At 34.4% G+C, this 20,439-nt stretch overlaps 1 protein-coding gene across 1 annotated transcript in view; it reads right to left on the bottom strand.

Moving 5' to 3' along the window:
• The window catches only part of elp4 (elongator acetyltransferase complex subunit 4), a 72,027-nt gene that overhangs the window by 30,000 nt on the left and 21,588 nt on the right, over positions 1-20,439 (bottom strand). The window contains exons 7-9 of the mRNA XM_058782582.1: positions 12,326-12,514; positions 5,558-5,666; positions 161-267 (exon numbers count right to left, since the gene is read on the bottom strand). Coding sequence (XP_058638565.1) covers positions 161-267; positions 5,558-5,666; positions 12,326-12,514 — 405 coding nt within the window. The remainder of the gene's footprint in view (positions 1-160; positions 268-5,557; positions 5,667-12,325; positions 12,515-20,439) is intronic.

Below are 20,439 nucleotides of genomic sequence, written 5' to 3'. Positions count from 1 at the left end.
TGTCCTACACTTACTGCTCTCCTACAAAGTTGAAGATAAAAAAAAAGCTGCGCTTGCAAGAGGAAAAGACAAGTGAATACACTGAAGAGAAAAGTATTAAAGAAACAAACGAGAGGACACGATTGTACATTTTCTAGTTACATCATTATTGTGAACTCACCTCAATTGTGAACTGCTTTCTCTTGAGTTTGAAGGCCAAGTCTTTCGTATTGGGCATCTCACAAGACAAACAGTTCAGACGGGGCAACTGACGAACATGCAGGAGACCTGAACAAACACAGAAGACATTAAAAGAGTATCATATCACTGTATAAACATGCTGATAAGACATACTGATTATATATATATATATATATATATATATATATATAGTTCAGTATAAATTTCAAATGTTTGTTCAAAAGTTTTGGGGTTTGTAAATTTTTTTTAATGCTTTTCAAAGAAATCTCTTCTGCTTACCAAGACTGAATTGAGCTGATTGAAAATATATTAAAGTTGTGAAATATTATTACAATTCAAAATAACTTTTCTATTTGAATAGATTTTTAAAATGTAATTTATTCCTGTGATGCAAAGCTGAATTTTCAGCATCATTACTCCAGTCTTCAGTGTCACATCTAATATGCTGATTTGCTGCTCAAGAAACATTTCTTATTAACAATGTTGAAAAAAAGACATGCTGCTTAATATTTTTGTTGAAACCACGATATATTATTTTCTTTGGTGAACAGAAAATAGAAATCTTTTGTAACATTACAAATGTCTTTACTATAACTTTTGACCTAATTAATGCATCCTTGCTGATTTAAAGTTTTAATTTCTTTCAAAAAAGGAAAACAATTTTACAGGTTGTGAGCAACAACTTTTTGTAGGTGCATGTCTTGCATTAGGTGCAACTTGTGTGAATGGGTTTCTAACACTGCATCACTATATTTCAAACAAAGTTTTTGACTGAAATTGCATTTAAAATCCATTTGTCTCAAAAATCTGAGGCATTACATTTCAATGAGCAAGACATTTCTGACTATATTCACAATATTAGGCAGGCTAATAAACATGTTCTCTAGCAAATATTTTTCCCAGGTTTATGTCATGTCTATTCCCTATTTAAACAGACCCTGGTTTTCATTGTCTGCTGAGTCTTACTGTGGGCACATGTAGCTATCACCTTTCACACTGGCCACTATAGCATTGTATCAACCATTATTTTATTAGCTGCACCAATGGGCAGAAACCAAAACATACGAGAGAAGAAGTGCAGCGGAGGGAGGAGAGAAATATGTTGATGGGAGGGAGAGAAAGCAAGAGAGGTGAGTGGAGGATGGGGGTAAAACAAGGTCAGTCAGCACAGGGGCATCTTGGGAAGAGAGAAAGCTTTTTTACCCTCTCTCTCTCTTTAATTTCCAGCCCAATTTTTTTTCCTTTCAGTTATGCGGCCAGTAGAAATATGACATTAAAAGGAAGCGCTGAAGACCAGGATGAGGGGGATGAGAGGATGGAAAGAGCATGTGTGTATGTGTGTGAGTGTGTGTGTGTATAAAGGCTCCGCTTGTAAGGGGACCCGTGCGCTAGGTTGATTCCGCTCGAGTTGATTCGCTGTGACAGGACTCCCAACATGCTTTGTGCAGTGGACGCACCACAGAAAAGAAAGGGTGGCCTCATGTACGTCTTCACATTCACTATTGTCTATAAGACCTTATGGCAAAGCATTAATTCATGAAACAAGGTAAAAATCAATACCAAGAGCTAACAATAACTCTCCGGACACCTAATTTTTTTTTAAACACAAACAATTAAGGATATATACGTTGTTGAGATGTGCCCATAATCTGGAGAGGATTGCATTATATTTTTATGCATCTTATCCATTTGCAAACATCTTTAAAAGAGATAATTCCAACGCTATCTCACGGCAATTTGTACATATTTTATGAGGTGGCTAATTCGTACGATTCGTACGTTTCTCTAAACCCCAGTGACGGGTATGTTTAGGGGCGGGGTTAGGTGTAGGTAATTTGTACAAATTCATACGAATTGGCAACTTGTAAAATACGTACGGTTTAGCAAAAAACGTATGAATTTGTACGAGTGAGGTCGTACGCATTAGCCACCTCGTAAAATATGTACGAATTGCTGTGAGATCGGGCTGGATAATTCACATACAACTGAGATAACATTAATATCATAATGTTAACAACTGAGATAACATTTATAACTTATTTCTTTGCAAGCATCTGGTAAATCTTAAAAAGAGCTAATTCATATGCAAATGAAATCATTAGCATCTTATTTGTTTAAAAATCTTACTAACATCTCAAACTTCCTAAAATGAACTAATTACTGAAATTTAAATTAATTTGTTCATAAATATCTGAGAAAAACTGCTGAATGTTGTTCGTGCTGACCTAACTATTTTTTAGCAATATTATAAATAGTGTGGTCAAACGATTAATCGCAATTAATTGCATCCAAAATAAAAGTTTGTGTTTACATAATACCGTATTCACCCAAATACAAGACAAATGTTTTTTTTTTCTTGGACTGTCATGTTGGCCTGATGGGACCAAACTTCCTCTGTAAGTGATTTTAAAACATAAAGACAGTACCCAGATTAAGATAAGATTTCACTTCTACTGCTAATAAAATTTTGGTAGGCTATTATGAGATTGATAGCCTAAATGTTATATAATTCAGATGGGCTACCTGTTATTTTTATGGTATAACAAAAAGTGTATATTTTTAAATGTCATTGTTGGTACATTTTACCAGTATTTACCATACTTTCATATCAAAAATTAAAATAGGAAAAATATGCAATATGAAAATAATTTAAGTAAAAAATGGGTTTTACAGAGAGAAACAAACAAACAAAAAAAAAAAAAACAACAAGATTTGGTTTTCAAAAAGCCTTTTTCCAAAAGGTATATCTGGAAAAAGGGGGGTCGTCTTATAATCAGGGTCGTCTTATATTCGGGTCAATACGGTATATGTATGTGTACGGTGTATATTTATTATGTATATATAAATACACACACATACAGTATATATTTTGAAAATATTTACATGTATTTATATTCATATACTTTATATTATATAAATATTTTTCATATATAAACATAAAATATTTCTTAAATATATACATATATACACATATACATATATATACATATACACACATACATATATATATATATATATATATATACACACACACACACACACACACACATATTATGTCAACAAAAACTTATTTTGGATGCGATTAATCGTTTGACAGAACTAATTATAAATAATAAAACAAAATAAACAATACTTTGACATGTAACTGTGAATTGAAATTTAAAATAAGTTTAAATAAAAAATTGATATAGCTGAAAAAAGCAACTGGCAGTTTTAAAATACACATTTAATAATAATGTTTAAATAAAACACATACATTAATAAATAAATACATAAATGAAAAAAACCTCATGAAATTGAAATCATTAGCATCTAATTTCTTCATAAACATCTGATAACCTTCTAAATAAAGAAATTACTACATGAACAATTAAAATGATAAAATAACAAATATTAAAATGACAAAATAATGTAATTACATAAAAATAAAACAGAAGAGAAATTAAGAACATTTTAAATGATGAATGACATTAACATAAAAAATTATAAAATAACAAATATTAAAATAACATCATAAAATACAATAATCCATAAATAATATATAAATAAAATAAATACAAATGTACATAAATAAAAAAAAAAACTTATGAAATTGAACTCATTAGCATTTTATTTGTTTATAAACAACTGATAAGCACCGTTTATAAACAAATTAAACCTATTATATATATATATATAACAAACAAACAAACAAACATACAAACAAACATACGTTGAATCATCGGAGGTCATTAGTGTTTGTAAACCACACCCCCTTTGGCCATTACGTACACACAGAGCAAATGAGTGCAAGAAAGAATCGGGGCAGGGGGCGGAAACGAGGAGAGAGGACTGTAAACAAACTGACCTTTACAGAAAGACGGACACAAAAGAGATGAAAAGATAAAGCATGCAACATGAGATGAAAACAAGGAAGAATATAAAGAGGCAGAATAAGAGGAAAAAGGACAGAACGGAAAGAGCGTGAGCCCCAAAGATCTTCCTCATCTGCAGTCTGGCCACAGAGAGGTTTTAGCCAGTATGAAAATATTGATTCTGCAACTCTGCGGCCCCTGAGGGCTGTGCTGGGTGCTTGTGATGGGGCGGAGGGGATCTGTGTGTGTGTGTGTGCGTGTGTGTGTGTGTGTGTGTGTGTTTGCCGTGGCAGCTGAATCTCCCCCTGGCCTGTCTGCCAAGGAGCACGTCTGATTGAACACGGCCACACTAACACGAGCTGACAGCTAGAGAGAGGTCCACCCTGCCTGCCCCTCTCTACTAATGCACTTTACTGAGCCTGTGTGTGTGTTTGTGTGTGTGTGTGTGTGTGTGTGTGTGTGAGTGAGAGAGAGAGAGAGAGAGAGAGAGAGAGAGAGTCAGAAAGATAGGATGATGCAAAAGGCATGAATAAGATGAGGGACCAATGAAACATCTTTTGAAAATAAATTTTCTGAAGAAAATGTGAGCAGTGTTTGTTTGTGTAAAATGCTCTGCCATGATTCTAGACAGTTGTGGATGGTTGCCAGGGTGTTGCTATGCTAAGCAGTGCTATTTATGTATTATTTATATACTATTATAGTATTATTCATTTTTATTTTTTGTATACATTCAGTTTTCATGTTAGACTACGCTTTAGTAATTTTGTTACATGCTTTTGACCTTTTATATTAGCTTTAATAATATTTAGCTTGAATTTGAGTAATTTTAGTACTTCAGCATAAACTGATTTTACTTAGTTGCCCAGGGAATATTTCTAATTTTTATATTTCTTTTTTTTTATTTACGTTTTACTGAATGTTTAAGTTTGTATATATGTTTAAGTTTCATCTAATATTTATATTCTTTTATATTTATATAATACTTTTATATTTAATTTAAGCTTTATTTCAAATAACAAATATAGTTTTAGTTAACAATTACAGCAATGGTATTTTAGTATCATTGACAATTTTTGTTAATATTTTGAATTAGATTTTGTTTGTATTTTCCGTCTTCACTTTAATTTCATTGAAAGTTTTAGTAATTTTGTTGTGCGTTTTTGTCATTTATATTAGTTTTTGTTTATTTAATATATCTATATTATTATACTATTTATTTATTATATTTTTATTATAGTATATAGAATATATAGTATTTAATAATGTTTTATTTGTTGTTTACTTTACTATATACATATACACACACACACACATTTATTTATTTCATTTTTTTTCTTTTTTTTTTAATCTGTTGTATTGCCCACCATAGGCGTGTCGAAAATAAATAAAATAAAATTCTAAATCCGGCTGCATAAATTAGATATCAAGTGGTGCAGAATGAGTTAGAAGCAAAAGTTTAATATTTAGGCTTTGGGGTTTTTTTGCTTGTGTATTTGAACTCTTGCATGTATGTTTCTTCTCACCGTGATAGTCTTTGTAAAGTGGGTTGGTCTCTTTCTCCGAGCCTCTGAATGATTCCATAGCGATGGCTGTGTCACTCAGTCTGATTATTCGTCCCATTACAGCTCTGCTCTGAGAGAGTGAGACAGGAAGAGAGAGTGGGAATGAATGAGAGAGACAGGAAAAACATGAGAGGAGCATACCAGTAAATGCAGAAACATCTAGAGCAATGCTGAGAGCATTTCTTGCTAATTAAACCCCTCCTAACGAGCAGGGGTTGCACAGCTTTTGCTGTGAGAACAGAATTAGGTCATCATTATCTCAGGAAAATGGAGCAGGAAATTCCAGAGACTGAATTCACAAGCTTACAGAACTTAAACGACCTCCGTTACAAGCAATTTTAAAAATGTATCCATTTTTCCAACACCTTTCTCTATGATGACTGTAATCTTTTTAGCGTCAGCACAGGATTGTTTGCATTTGTGGAATCATTGATGTCAACTTTTTAAGGTATAATTAAAAAGTTTGGTGTCAGAAAAAGTGGGCTCTTTTGACTTATAACCAAACACCTAGCAATCAATACAATGTTCAATGCATCACAATTACTTTTTAACATTTTGGAGAAGCTCTTGCAATCATGGCATCCAAACAGGTATTATTACATGATCTTTGGTAAAGATATCAGCTGTACTACATAAAGGCACCTCTGTAAACTGCCGCCTTTGGTTGCGTCGTGTAACATTAAATCCATCAGATAAAAGCAGAACATACGTTTGCTGCTCAAACACATTGAGTGCTTTGATTCCCTCAAACACATGCTCTCCAAATCTGTCTGTCTCTCTTTCTCTGATCGCACGACTCATGCAGTGTCACCATACGGCACAAATCTGGATGAACGTAAGCATAAAGCCACATCAACTCAGAGAAAGATCCGAAGATCCCTCCTCCATCCGAGTCAAAGAAAAGACGTCTTGCCCATTAATGCTTTCATTCTAAAAATATCTGGTGTAAAAATGTCTTCAAGAAATTTAAAACATTTCAAATATGCCTTCCAGCTCATCAAGGTTGTGTGTCACACATGAATTATACAATTTTACATTTTGAAATGACCTGTTTTGGTCTGATGGTTCTGATTTTAACAGGAAACAACTGGTGTAATTCTGCAAAACTGCTTAAAATGTGGTAAATCATGGTAAACAGAGATAAAAGTATGACAGAATGGGCCAAACACATAATGGGCTTGGAAAACGAAGTCATGAAAACCTGTGACCTTGACCTTACTGATATGAAGCTCATGGGTAAAATTGAATAAACACAAATCAACAACTGCAAAGACGCTCAGGCCAATACAAATGAGAAAATAAACCAGTTTAAAGTATTAAAGAGCAAAAATGCACAAACACACATCAAAATCTGTTGAGAGCGCCTCCTTCTGGCAAAAACAAATACAAAGTCTCTTCAAAAAGGAGGGAGCACTCCAAAGAAAGACAGAAAGATAAGGCCGTTGTGAAAAATTAATCTCTACACCACTCGTGAATATTTCATACGCTCCCTCTCTGTAGCAGCTGACGAGGCCTAATGCAGTTTTCATGCATCCGTGTCCTTTCTTTTTTTCTTTCCTCCCTTCCTCTCATCTACAGCGGACTTTGAGAGCATGCGCTGTTCGTGTACGCAGCCGTGACCCTTTTCCCAAATCTAGCATAAAAAATTTAACCTAAGCAACTGTGTTAGTGACAGTCGCCATTAACTCAGCGCCATCACACCAATGCAAGTAAACAAAACTACAAAAAAAAAATGCTACTACAACAGTTGAGCCAACATATTGAAATTCAAGTCCAGGATGGTGTTTAATAAAACAGACAGGTTAACAAAATTAGTGGAAAAGATAGTTTTAAATCTACTGCTTGTGTTATTTATAATTCATAATTACACTAGGAAACACTATGTGTAGTTGAATTGATTAAATTACTCTAATCATGTTTTTGGCCATTGTAAAAAATAATTAAAAAATTATAATTTTTAATTAAAAAAAACACATTAATTAAAAAAGATAAAAGGAACAATACGTCTGTGAATGAATGAGAATAAATCTTTGATTTAGCAACATTCTTGAAATATATTTTAAAAATTGCATATGTACAGAAAAATGTAAAAAATAATATAAATTTCCCCAATGGCAAATCATGTTAAATTCATTTAAATGTAAATATTATAGGTGCAAAGCAAAACATATATAGAAATGTATCTAGAAATTGCTTATGTATCATGCAGTCCATTATTACATTTCATCCCACTTTGATAAAAAAAAAAAAAAGAATTAATATTTTCCCAAATTTAATTAAAGAGCATTTTAAAACAATCTTTTAAACAAAGGCTTAATTTAATGATACACAAGTACATCAAGTTTCTCATATATATATATATATATATATATATGAGAAACTTGATGTACTTGTGTATCATTAAATTAAGCCTTTGTTTAAAAGATTGTTTATATATATATATATATATATATATATATTCATATTCAGAATATTTTACATCAATTGTTACTCAGTTTAATATAAAATGGTTTTTAAGAACAATGGCACAAATTTGTTTCATGAATGAGACCTAATATATGCATATACATATGTGGAATATCTATCTATCTATCTATCTATCTATCTGGAACTATTTTATGAGTAAATCTGTGGAATTATGGCAAAGGTGTTAAAATATGTTCATACTACATGAAAACGTCTTGTTGGTGGCTGAAAGTATGATTAAAGTAGGATATAAAATATTTAGTGAAGAACTTTGTGAAGTTTTTGTAAATTTTGTGAACAATGAGTCTTTGCTTTCTGCCAATTTGGACAGATTGTATGCAGTCCTACTAACTGAACTGCTCTACAAATCACATCGGAATGCTAACTTTAGCCATGATAACTGTTCAGCTCTTCACTAAACTTCCTTCCAGTCTCTGAAGCTGTCATTCTTCAGACTGATAGACTGGGTCTCCAGGGTCCTGACCCGACAGCAGCTGAACCTGTAGGTGTGTGTGGTAGTGGACTATGGCTATTTGAGCAGAAATTGATTAAAGTTTCAGATGGGCTGTGGCTTTAATCTCGTCAGAGGAGGCTTTCAATGCCCGGCCCTTTCCTGTCGACATTAAAAATACATGACAGGACTTTTCATTACAAGTTACATCTGATGGACTTCAGATGAGGTGCTAATGCAATTAATGGAAGATTAACACAACAGCTGTAAAAGTTGACCCCAGGTTTAATAGTGTAAGCAAAAATCTTGATCCCTCAGACAGAATGCTAGTAATATTACAATCATCTCTTCAAGCTCTAAACCTCTAAAGCAGATGCATATATATATATATATATATATATATATATATATATATATATATATATATATATATATATATGTGTGTGTATATTTTTGAGTATCATATAATTTCATATTGCATTTTATATATGCAAAAGTTCAAAAATGATTTTAATCTCTTATGCACACCAAGATTGCATTTATTTGATCAAAAATACAGTAAAAACAGTAATAATGTGAAATATTTAAAATAACTGGTTTTCATGTGCAATTTATTTCAAATTTATTCATTTGATTGAAAAGCTGAATTTTCAGCATCCATTTCTCTGGTCTTTAGTGTCACATGATCTTTCATTCTAATATGCTGATTTGTTTGAAATAGAAATATTTAGTAACATTATAAATGTATTTACAGTCACTTTTGATCAATTTAACGCATCCTTGCTGAATAAAAGTATTATTTTCTTTCAAAAAGAAATGGTACCTGAACCCAAACGGTAGTGTATATGTATATATTAGACAACAAAATCGGTTTGTGACTAGGTTAAGACCTCACCGCCTCAAAACACTAGTTACTAGTTTACATCACATCCAATCCAATCCACAAAACTACTTTCAAACCAACGTTTACTCCATCACCTCCACCGCAGAAAACCGCTGTGTGCCCCCCAGCCTCCCTGAGAGGGGTTTTAGCACTTTGTCTCCAAACGGACAAAGAACAGCGAGATCTTGTCTTTTGAAGCAATCTTAGAGCACAGCGGCTGCGGCCTGACTCTAGTTGGCTAATGGAGGCACAAAGAAAAGGGCCTCTCAGGAACCGAGAGACGCTGAAAGAGAGAAGCGCCCAGAAAGACTCAAGACTGACCATTGGCTGGCTGAATGCAAAGTTGAGGGCCTCAGACAAAGAATGTGGGTTCACGCGCCAATGAAGACGCTCCTCTGAAGGCCAAACATACATGTACTCAAACAGATACACACACAGGCCCCTGAACCCCAGCCAAGCGGAACCTCATTCACACAACGGAGGGGGGTCGACTCTTTGACTCCGGCTCATGGGGCGGTTATGGTGTGCCAGGGTCGACAAACTTATGGTGACCTCAATGCTGGTCCATGTGACTGACAGTCAAGTAAAAAAAATAAAAATTAAAAAAAAATCTAAAAAGGCTGTTCTGTGGGATTAATTCTGGAAGTCGATGGTGGAAAAGTCTAGCATTCATGATGATGCCATAAAAATTCAAAAATTTGGAATGATAGCAAAAAAAACCACTAAACTACAACAGACTTTTTTGAAGAGTGTCTGCGCAAGACCTGTCGCCAAAATAGTGTAGGGAGTGGTTACGAGGGTGTTGCTAGAACAACCCCAAGTCTCTATAATGTCCTTGTGCCTCAATATCGTGTGTTCTTCCTTCAATATAAGTCTATGGAATTTTGCAGGTTTGACCATAAAAATGTAGAATCTTATTGATTCAGAAAACTGAGAAAGATAGACCTCAAATGTCCTTAACAAGCAGCATTAAAGTATCATTTGCATCCCTAGTTTAATACTTAAGATTTTAACATCCCTAAACCTCAGTATGAGAAATAGCCCTAGAAAACACCACAGATAAAAGCTGAAGGAAAAAAAAACGCACTGCAATACAGTAGCTGAAGAAAAATGTGTGCGCAAATAAATGCAAGAAAGACAACCAATTACAGTTCAGTACACAAATATTACAATGACGTCATCACTGTTGGTTAGATTTTGAATGACAAACAACCAATACAACAATAGAATGATAGACAGATAGCAAGAACGATAGATAGCAAGAACGATAGATAGATAGAATGAAAGAACGGTAGAACGATAGATGGATAGATAGATAGATAGACAGACAGACAATGAAAGATAGATAGAACGATAGACAGAACGATAAATAGATAGATAAATAGATAGATAGACATAATGATAGATAGATAGATAGATAGATAGATAGATAGATAGATAGATAGATAGATAGATAGATAGATAGATAGATAGATAGATAACAGACAGACAGATAATGCATCCTTGCTGATTAAAAGCATTAATTTCTTGAAAAATTTGCAGATTAAAAAAAAAAATGGTAGTGTATTTGTAAAATGTAATAATATATAATGTTAAAGGGAACATATGATGCGATTTCAAGTAGGGCTGTGCAATTAATCGTATTCGATTATCATGCGCATCTCGTCAGTAAAGCCGGTTTCGTGATTAGCAGTAAATCGCCATCACCTGCTTTCAGATGGAGCGGCAGTTAATACACAGAGTCGTAGTTCACGGACAAGCTAGGCAATATCGCGTTCATAATCGAAGACGAATCGCCTTCGATTATGAACACGGTTTAGCGTAGTTTGTCAGTGAACTACGGCTGTGTGTATTAACTGCCGCTCCATCTGAAAGCATGATAAATCGAATACGATTAATTGCACAGCCCTAATTTCACGTTTTTTTACTTTCTCTTTGGAGTGTTACAAGCGGTTTGTGCATAGATAAGATCCCTGAAGTTGCAAAGACTAAAGTTTTAAAACCAAAGAGATATTCTTTATAAAAGTTAAGACTAACTTTTATAAAGCCCCCTAAAATGGCTCATTTAAACACGCCCCCACATGTCTACGTCACGGTGTGGGGAGATTTGCAAAACACCGCCCAAACGTATACGCAATGAAAGAAGGCGGAACTATTATTCTCGCTGTTGTATTGTTGCTGCCGCCGGCACCATGTCCTGGAGACGCTGTGTTTCCTTGTGAAAGAGAAACTACTTTCTTTGGGCTTCCAAAAGAGGACACAACTAGAAATCAGTGGTTAAGTTGTATTTAAAACACTGTTCCAGAACAGTTCAAACCAAATATTAGAGTGTGTGCAGCGCATTTTAAAAAATTTGCAGTGTAGAGTAGTGCTTGTTGTTTGTCGTTTCTCCGATCACAAATGCAGACATGGTAATGTTTACGCGACGCGATGCAACGTGACGTGTAAAAAGACAGTATAAGTCATTATAATCAGTAATTATGTCCCCACTGGATGCAACAAATTCCTCGTTTGTAAAGGGTTTTATTGTTTTTGTATCGTTGCGCCGGGACACGACACCACAATACGGTAAGGGGCATAACATTTCCGTCTCACGCTTGAGGTATTCAGCCAATCACAACGCACTGGATAGCTGGCCAATCAGAGCACACCTCTCTTCTCAGAACGATGAGCTTTGTAAAAATCGGCACGTTTCAGAAAGGCAGGGCATAGAGGAGCACCAATAATGTACAGTATGTGGAAAATAATGTTTTTTTGAACCTTAAACCGCATAAACATTGCATTACACCAAATACACAAAATAATGTTCTTTTTAGCAACGTCATATGATCCCTTAAAAACAAATAACACCAGCATTTAACGGTGACTCCAAACATCATATAAAAAGGATTTAAATGAACACACTGAGAAACTATGTGATTAATCATACCTGAATGAGGTGGGAGGGTATGGTCACCATAGCGACTGAGAGTGAAGTGCGTAACAGGCCTCGGAGGGTGTAGAGAAATGTGGTGAGGGCGTGGCAGTGGGCGGGGTTATCCTTACAGCACACATCATCCCCCCAGAGCACTGACCCCAGAGAATGAAGACCTAGCCGCAGGACGTTCCGAACCTTAGACTACAGAAGTGCAAAAAAAGAGACAAACACAAAAAAAATTAGAATTGCAAACACTGCATTGTTTTTCAAGACAATCTGGATATGTACAATTCATGTGAACAAATCCACATCTGGCTTGAGTAATGAATATTTCATTAAAGCAATGTAGAGTAAACTTTGTGTTCAAAAATGCATGAATGAATATTTTAACAGTATTTTAATAAGTACACCTTAATTTAAAAGAGAAAGAAGGAAAAAACTGTGGTGTTGCATGACACTTATTTACAGTAACATGTCAATGATGCTTACATTTTTCACCACAGTTTTTAGAACTAGCAATTCTGCAGCAAAATAAGAAATTTGTGAAACATTGTATGACCTAGATGTAAATTTACACAAAATAGTAGAGTTTGCAATATAGCAAAAACAGTGTTAGTTTTAGGTAAAATGCTGTATCAGAATCAAATTAATTTTATTAACTTTATTGTTGTCATTATATTCTGCAATTTTTGTCTTTCCGTCTGCTGTGCATTAAAATCAACACATAACAAATTTTGTCATACTTTGCACTGCAAAGACAGCTATGGATTGATTAATGGTGAAACAAATTCAATGTGTATAAATGCAAGACAGACAACCAATCACAATGAAAAAGTCCACCTCCTGTTGTCCTCTCACATCAAAATTCACTGATGTATTTGTTTATAAGCATTTTCGCTTGTAAACGGTGCCTGATCGGTGCATATTTCTCTCCTGATTTAAAGCAAAAAGAAAGCAATATTATGGTTAGAGGACTGGTATATTATCCTGAAGCAACGGTTTGAAGTTAAAAACTTTATGCATGTGTTTCTTAAAAACACACAGCTTTTCACTTCACATGACGTTAATTGAGTCCTGTGGATTACCGTTTAGTTTTTATCAGCTGTTTGAACTCTCATTCTGACGGCACCCATTCACTGAGGATCCATTGGTGATGTAATGCTTAATTTCTCCAAATTTGTCCAGATGAAGAAACAAACTCATCTATATCTTGGATGGCCTGCGAGCAAGTAAATTTTCAGCTAATTTCAATTTTAAGGTGAACCATTTCTTTAACTGTACTCATTATCTTGTGCTTAATGCAGTAATGAAAGTAAATTTAAGATCACAAACAACACTTACTCAAGCAATTTACTCAATCAATCAATTAGAGACTCTCAACAGGACGTGATTAGCCATTGTGCAATTTCACATTTATATTCTCTCCATAATGAAAGAAAGAATGGTGAAAAGCAAACAAAACAGTGCCCAAATAGTATGTCATACATAAGTGTGCAATGACTTGTGTAACTAAGTCAGTAGTGGAATCCTGTCTGTAGTGAAAAGCCTTTTGTCTGTTGGAGTGAGGGTCATGTACCTCTCAAACAACTTGAATCAATGAAACAAACGGCCCAGCCAAGACCACTCAACAGCACGGTCAAACGGAACACGGTGGTCAAAAGTGATTGGACGACATCTTCCAATCAGGACAGTTGCCTGACATGACCACAATGTGGCTGTCAACCTAAGAGCCAAAATGTCTGCTTCCAACAAGTGCCAGGAAATTCTTGGCACGTTATCCGCCAACATCAGCCAAGCTAAGAGGCCATGGGTGAGAGATGTGCCCTCTACAGTGTACAAAGTCTGACAGAGAATTGAACCTTATTCACAAACCATCAAAGAGCTGATTCTGAACCTGCTTAATAAAGATTAAGAGGACACCTCAGACCAGAACAACTAAAAAACTGGCAACTGGTGTGACAGCAATACAAGTTTCAGATGTCCCAGAAAAGCAGGACAACTTCATATTTGCATATTTATGAAGATGTGAAAGGTAGAAGCTCTTTTCAGCACTTTCAGTTTAGAGTTATCTAGTCTTTAGTAAGCCTCTTAATAAAAATACACATTTTGGACAAGCTGTAGACTTGCAAACACAACAAATTAGCTACTGTAGCAGTCAAATTAACTTACCTATATATATATATATATATATATATATATATATATATATATTTTAGTGCTGTCAAATGATTAATCGCATCCAAAATAAAAGTTTTTGTTTGCATAATATATGTGTGTGTTCTGTGTATATATTATATATATATATATATACACACATACACACAGGTGCTGGTCATATAATTAGAATATCATCAAAAAGTTGATTTATTTCACTAATTCCATTCAAAAAGTGAAACTTGTATATTACATTCATTCATTACACACAGACTGATATATTTCAAATGTTTATTTCTTTTAATTTTGATGATTAGAGCTTACAGCTCATGAAAGTCAAAAATCAGTATCAAAATATTAGAATATTACTTAAGACCAATGCAAAGAAAGGATTTTTAGAAATCTTGGCCAACTGTAAAGTATGAAAATGAAAAGGATGAGCATGTACAGCACTCAATACTTAGTTGGGGCTCCTTTTGCCTGAATTACTGCAGCAATGCGGCGTGGCATGGAGTCGATCAGTCTGTGGCACTGCTCAGGTGTTATGAGAGCCCAGGTTGCGCTGATAGTGGCCTTCAGCTCATCTGCATTGTTGGGTCTGGTGTCTCTCATCTTCCTCTTCACAATACCCCATAGATTCTCTATGGGGTTCAGATCAGGCGAGTTTGCTGGCCAATCAAGCACAGTAACACTATGGTCGTTGAACCAGCTTTTGGTACCTTTGGCAGTGTGGGCAGGTGCCAAGTCCTGCTGGAAAATGAAATCAGCATCTCCATAAAGCTTGTCAACAGAAGGAAGCATGAAGTGCTCTAAAATTTCCTGGTAGATGGCTGCGTTGACTGTGGACATCAGAAAACACAGTGGACCAACACCAGCAGATGACATGGCAGCCCAAATCATCACAGACTGTGGAAACTTCACACTGGACTTCAGAAGTGGCTTGGTAGCCCTTTTCCTGAAGACGTCTGAGCGTGGTGACTCTTGATGCACTGACTCCAGCTTCAGTTCTCTCCTTGTGAAGCTCTCCCAAGTGTTTGAATCGGCTTTGCTTGACTGTATTCTCAAGCTTGCAGTCATCCCTGTTGCTTGTGCACCTTTTCCTACCCAAATTCTTCCTTCCAGTCAACTTTGCATTTAATATGCTTTGATACAGCACTCTGTGAACAGCCACACCTTTCAGTAATGACCCTCTGTGACTTACTCTCTTTGTGGAGGGTGTCAATGTTCGTCTTCTGGATCATTGCCAAGTCAGCAGTCTTCTCCATTATTGTGGTTTCAAAGAACAAGAGATACCCAGAATTTGTACTGTAGGGATGGTCATTTATTCAAACTCAAATGTAAATATTCTAATATTTTGAGATACTGATTTTTGACTTTCATGAGCTGTAAGCTCTAATCATCAAAATTAAAAGAAATAAACATTTGAAATATATCAGTCTGTGTGTAATGAATGAATATAATATACAAGTTTCACTTTTTGAATGGAATTAGTGAAATAAAGCAACTTTTTGATGATATTCTAATTATATGACCAGCACCTGTATATGTTACATGCATGTCTGTGCATTTATGGTAACACTTTAGAATAGGGAACACTAATTCACTATCAACTACGACTTTTTCCTCAATAAATTACTAATTTGCTGCTTATTAATAGTTAGTAAGTTAGTTGTTAAGTTTAGGTATTGGGTAGGATTAGGGATGTAGAATAAGGTCATGTAGAATAAGGCATTAATATGTGCTTAATTAGTACTAACAAATGGCTAATATTCTAGTAATATGCATGCTAATAAGCAACTAGTTAAGAGACCCTAAAATAAAGTGTTACCATATTTATATATGCATAATAAATATGCATAGTACACATACATATATTATGTAAACAAAAACTTATTTTGGATACGATTAATCGTTTGACGGCACTATATATATATATATATATATACTGATAATGACACCTAATAAAGCTACTTTCAGATCATAATGTAAAAATATTAAATTTTTGTTAAATTTATTACATTTATATTAATATGATAATATTTCTGATTTCTGTTTTTTTTATTGGATAATATTTCTATGATGTTTTTTATTTATTTTTTATTTTTTTTACAAATTTTGAATAATTTTAAGTTATACAAACAAAAGAAAAGATAAAGTAATTCTGGTAAGCGTAACCTTTTTAATACTCATAAAAATGAAGAAATGCAATTAAAAATACAATAAAATACAATACAAAATGTTTAAAGCTTTTATAATCTTTTAAAACAGGAGCCAGAAAAGTTCCACCAATGCAAGAATTTCCCTTTTTCTTTGATATTATTCTAAAACATGCCTTCATTTGGTTAAATCTTTGTAGTGTGAATAACCGATTAACCTGCTTATATCTTTGAAATAGAGAAAAGGAAACTAGATATCTTAAATAAACCAGCTGAAAATAGCTGTGGTGTTGAATTGTCTACCGCCCTGGTTGTTCTCCTCACATCAGCCTTCGTCCACTGACAATAAACAGTAAAGTTAACACCCTCTACACCGTCCAGCAATCACAAGCATCTTAAGTTAAATAAACCTCATTGTTTGACTGTGTTTCCAAAGCTTCTTGAGGGTTGAGCTTGACATTTCCACAAAGAGGGTGTTCCTGACTCACCGGCTTCCTCCTTCCCTTCGGCCACACTCCGGCTTTTTACTGCTAACACTCTCTTCCCCGTTATGTGTGCATGAGAAAAATGATATGCTTTTAACAATTTCTGATGGCAACATGAACATAAAATAAAAAGGAGGAATAAAAAAAAAAAAACTAAAAATAATGAATGTTTAAAAAAATAAAATGCATTACTGATTTTACCAAAGCTACCATGATCAACAAAATGTTACTGCATTTTATTCAAACTTTATAGGTCATTGCAGTCACAGCTAGAATTGAGTCACCAATCTGACAAACGTTTTAGTCAGTCTCACTGTTGCCCTGTTTGCTCTCATTCTGAGCATTCTTGCCTTTGTGCCCATGTTCTCTCAACCTCATCACATTCCTCGACCTCTGCCAACAGAACGGCACTGTTTGATGATGTAAGCGCTTAATCTGTCGGTTGACTGACAGGGGATCGAGGACTTCCAGGGTGAGGAGCCCGAGGTGTCCATCAGTGCCACGGATTAAAAGAAAAACACTAAAGCGCAACGATCAACAAGAAAGAGCTAACACAAACAAGACCTAAGCTACTGATCAGAATAAGATTTGATTTGGGAACTCGATTCCATCAAACTTTAAACTATAGCCTAGTTTAAAACAGTTTAACAACATTGGAATCGCACAAACTTGAAATAAAGTTTTGTTTTCAACATTTTTATTTTCCAATGTTATCCAAAATTATTCTAAAGGTTAATTCAATTTTATATGCTGTCAAATGTGGTTTGCGACATATTGTGAAATATATTTCAAAAGCTAAATTGTGTGTCAGAGACGGGACTATGCTAAAATTAGAATATTCACATAAGAAAACTTTAGCAAGTAACTATAAAACTTACAAAACTTATATAAAAAAAGGAGCATTATCTGACATGCATAGATGTATATGGAGACTTTGTTGAAAAGCTAAATGTAGATGACAAGATGCAGTGCAGTGAAATATTTTATACTAGGGCTTGGTAAAAAAAATATCGATATCTCGATATTAATCGATTCTCATTTTTACGGAACGATATCGATTCTTAAATCCCAAGAATCGATTATTCTAGCCTGTTTTCAGTTAATGGAAGGAACGTTAAAAGGCACTTCCCATCCAATAAATCGCAATTAGCATTGTGCTTTGGTACTTTTAATATGAAACGAAGTCTCAGATTTCAAATTATGTCCATTGTATTGCAGTATTCAAACAATAAATGCCGTTTTGGCGCTGTTTAATGTGGAGTGGCAGATCTCTGCAGCGCCTCAGTTAAACAGACGCGGCAGCGTTAATATCCTCCACATTAATATCAGTTTCAGCACGAAATAAACATGACTAAACATCCGAAGGTAAGTTAAAAGAAAGAGTACAACTTTACAATCCGTGTCCTGTCTCATGTAATCGCTCAATCGGTGTTTCAGCCGCGCAAAGACGTCAATATTATAACGGCTTGTAAACAATGTCACATAATGTCACATTTACCTCAGAAAAACATATTCGGTGATCATAAACGCATTAGTCAGATAAAATCAAAAAAATAAACTGTAGAGAGGGGCATTTTTGTTAAATATATGCATCATATAACATATTCATTTACTGTTCTTCAATGTTTAATTTATGTTTGAATAAATCCATCAAGTTATTATGACTGCCACCATTATGTTTATATTTAAAAAAACTAATTGAAGTAGAAATATTATGGGTTAATTGTAACTTTATTATTTTAAAAACTTCATTAAGTGTAATTTTAATAAATCAGTCAATTTTAACCTTCAATATTATAGTAGGCCTAATGTAGTACCAACTGACTCTAATGTATATTTTACAGCATTAGTTGAGATATTTTTTTCTTTGAGAAAATTTGGCATGTACTGTACCTGATATATATCCAAAATAATCTATATCGAATCGAATCGGTAATCGAATCGAATCACAAGCTTGTGAATGAGAATCGAATCGAATCATGAAATTTGTGTCAAAACCCAGCCCTATTTTAAACCATTTTTAACATGTATTTAAGGCCCATTCACACTGAGAATGATAACCATAAAGTTTTAGAAATCATTCTAACTCTAATAGAAACGTGTAGTTCACACTTCAGTGTAGTAATCGCTTTGAGTATTTTTTATTTTTTTTTCAGCTAATGAATGATAAAACAATGACAGCCAATAGAAATCTTTGTTCTTTTAAAATAAATAATTTTAGAATAAACAATGTTATCATCTGTTGGTGTGCACGCTAACATAGTTATCATTATAGTAATTATAATACATTCGTATACATCTTGGATACAAATTTAAGTCTGTAAGTCTTCCACTTTTTTTTTTTGGAACTCTTTTTGTCTTCATGTAATCTAAACAACTGTACACTGACTTGTTTGTCTTGTCTTTAACTAAACTAGAACATAATTTTATTTTATTTAGCATTATTTTATTTATTATTTAGTTTTATTACCATTTCCTATATTAGTAGAATTTAGCACAAGAACAAGCAATTTCTCTTATTTAATTAATTGCTTGTTGGGTTGACATAAGCCTACAGTAAAACTAAAATATGTGCAAATAGAAAATAAATCTCTAAAATATAAAACAAAATAAAATAAAATAATAAAGGTGGTTTTAAAGACTGATTTGAGAGGCTACTAGTATACCTTCGCTAACTTCATTTAATAAACTTATAGGCCTGTTTACTTAAAGCCGACACAAATTTTGGTCAGGAGACCATGTCTGCACTCTCAGAAATAAAGGTACAAAAGCTGTCACTGGGGCGGTACCTTTTTAAAAGGTACATATTTGTACCTAAAGGGTCCATTCTGCTACTTTAAAGGTACATATTAGTACTTAAAGTGTATATATTTGAACCTAATAGGTACAAAAGTGTACTTTTTGAAAAGGTACCGCCCCAGTGACAGCTTTTGTACCTTTATTTCTGAGAGTGTGGAGTTCACCACATGACATAAGCCACATTAGGGCCACATAAAGTTGGAAACTGATTAAAAATAGCGAGTGTATCCTCAAGCGGCCCGGTCCCAAGAGCAGCTCAGCAGATGCAGTGCTGATGTGGAAGTCAAGACAGGGGCTATCGTGGGGCCGTTTCTGAGAGGGGCCCCCAGAGGGGCAGAGCTCCCCTGCTTCTCAGTAGGAGCTAATGAATATGAACAGACAGAGGGCATATTGCCCAGTGTCTGTCTTGGCCTGTTTACCACAAAACTAATAGGACTCAGCTTTAAGGAAGAGGAACCCAAGGGAACCCATCTCCCCCCTGAGAGCGATTCAAGCACAACATGGAGAAACTGACAACTGAGGATGAGACGAG

Source organism: Onychostoma macrolepis, chromosome 07, assembly GCF_012432095.1.
Source record: "Onychostoma macrolepis isolate SWU-2019 chromosome 07, ASM1243209v1, whole genome shotgun sequence".
Taxonomy (NCBI): domain Eukaryota; kingdom Metazoa; phylum Chordata; class Actinopteri; order Cypriniformes; family Cyprinidae; genus Onychostoma; species Onychostoma macrolepis.
The sequence above is the reverse complement of the archived record's forward strand: the minus strand, read 5'-3'. Positions and strand labels throughout refer to the sequence as shown.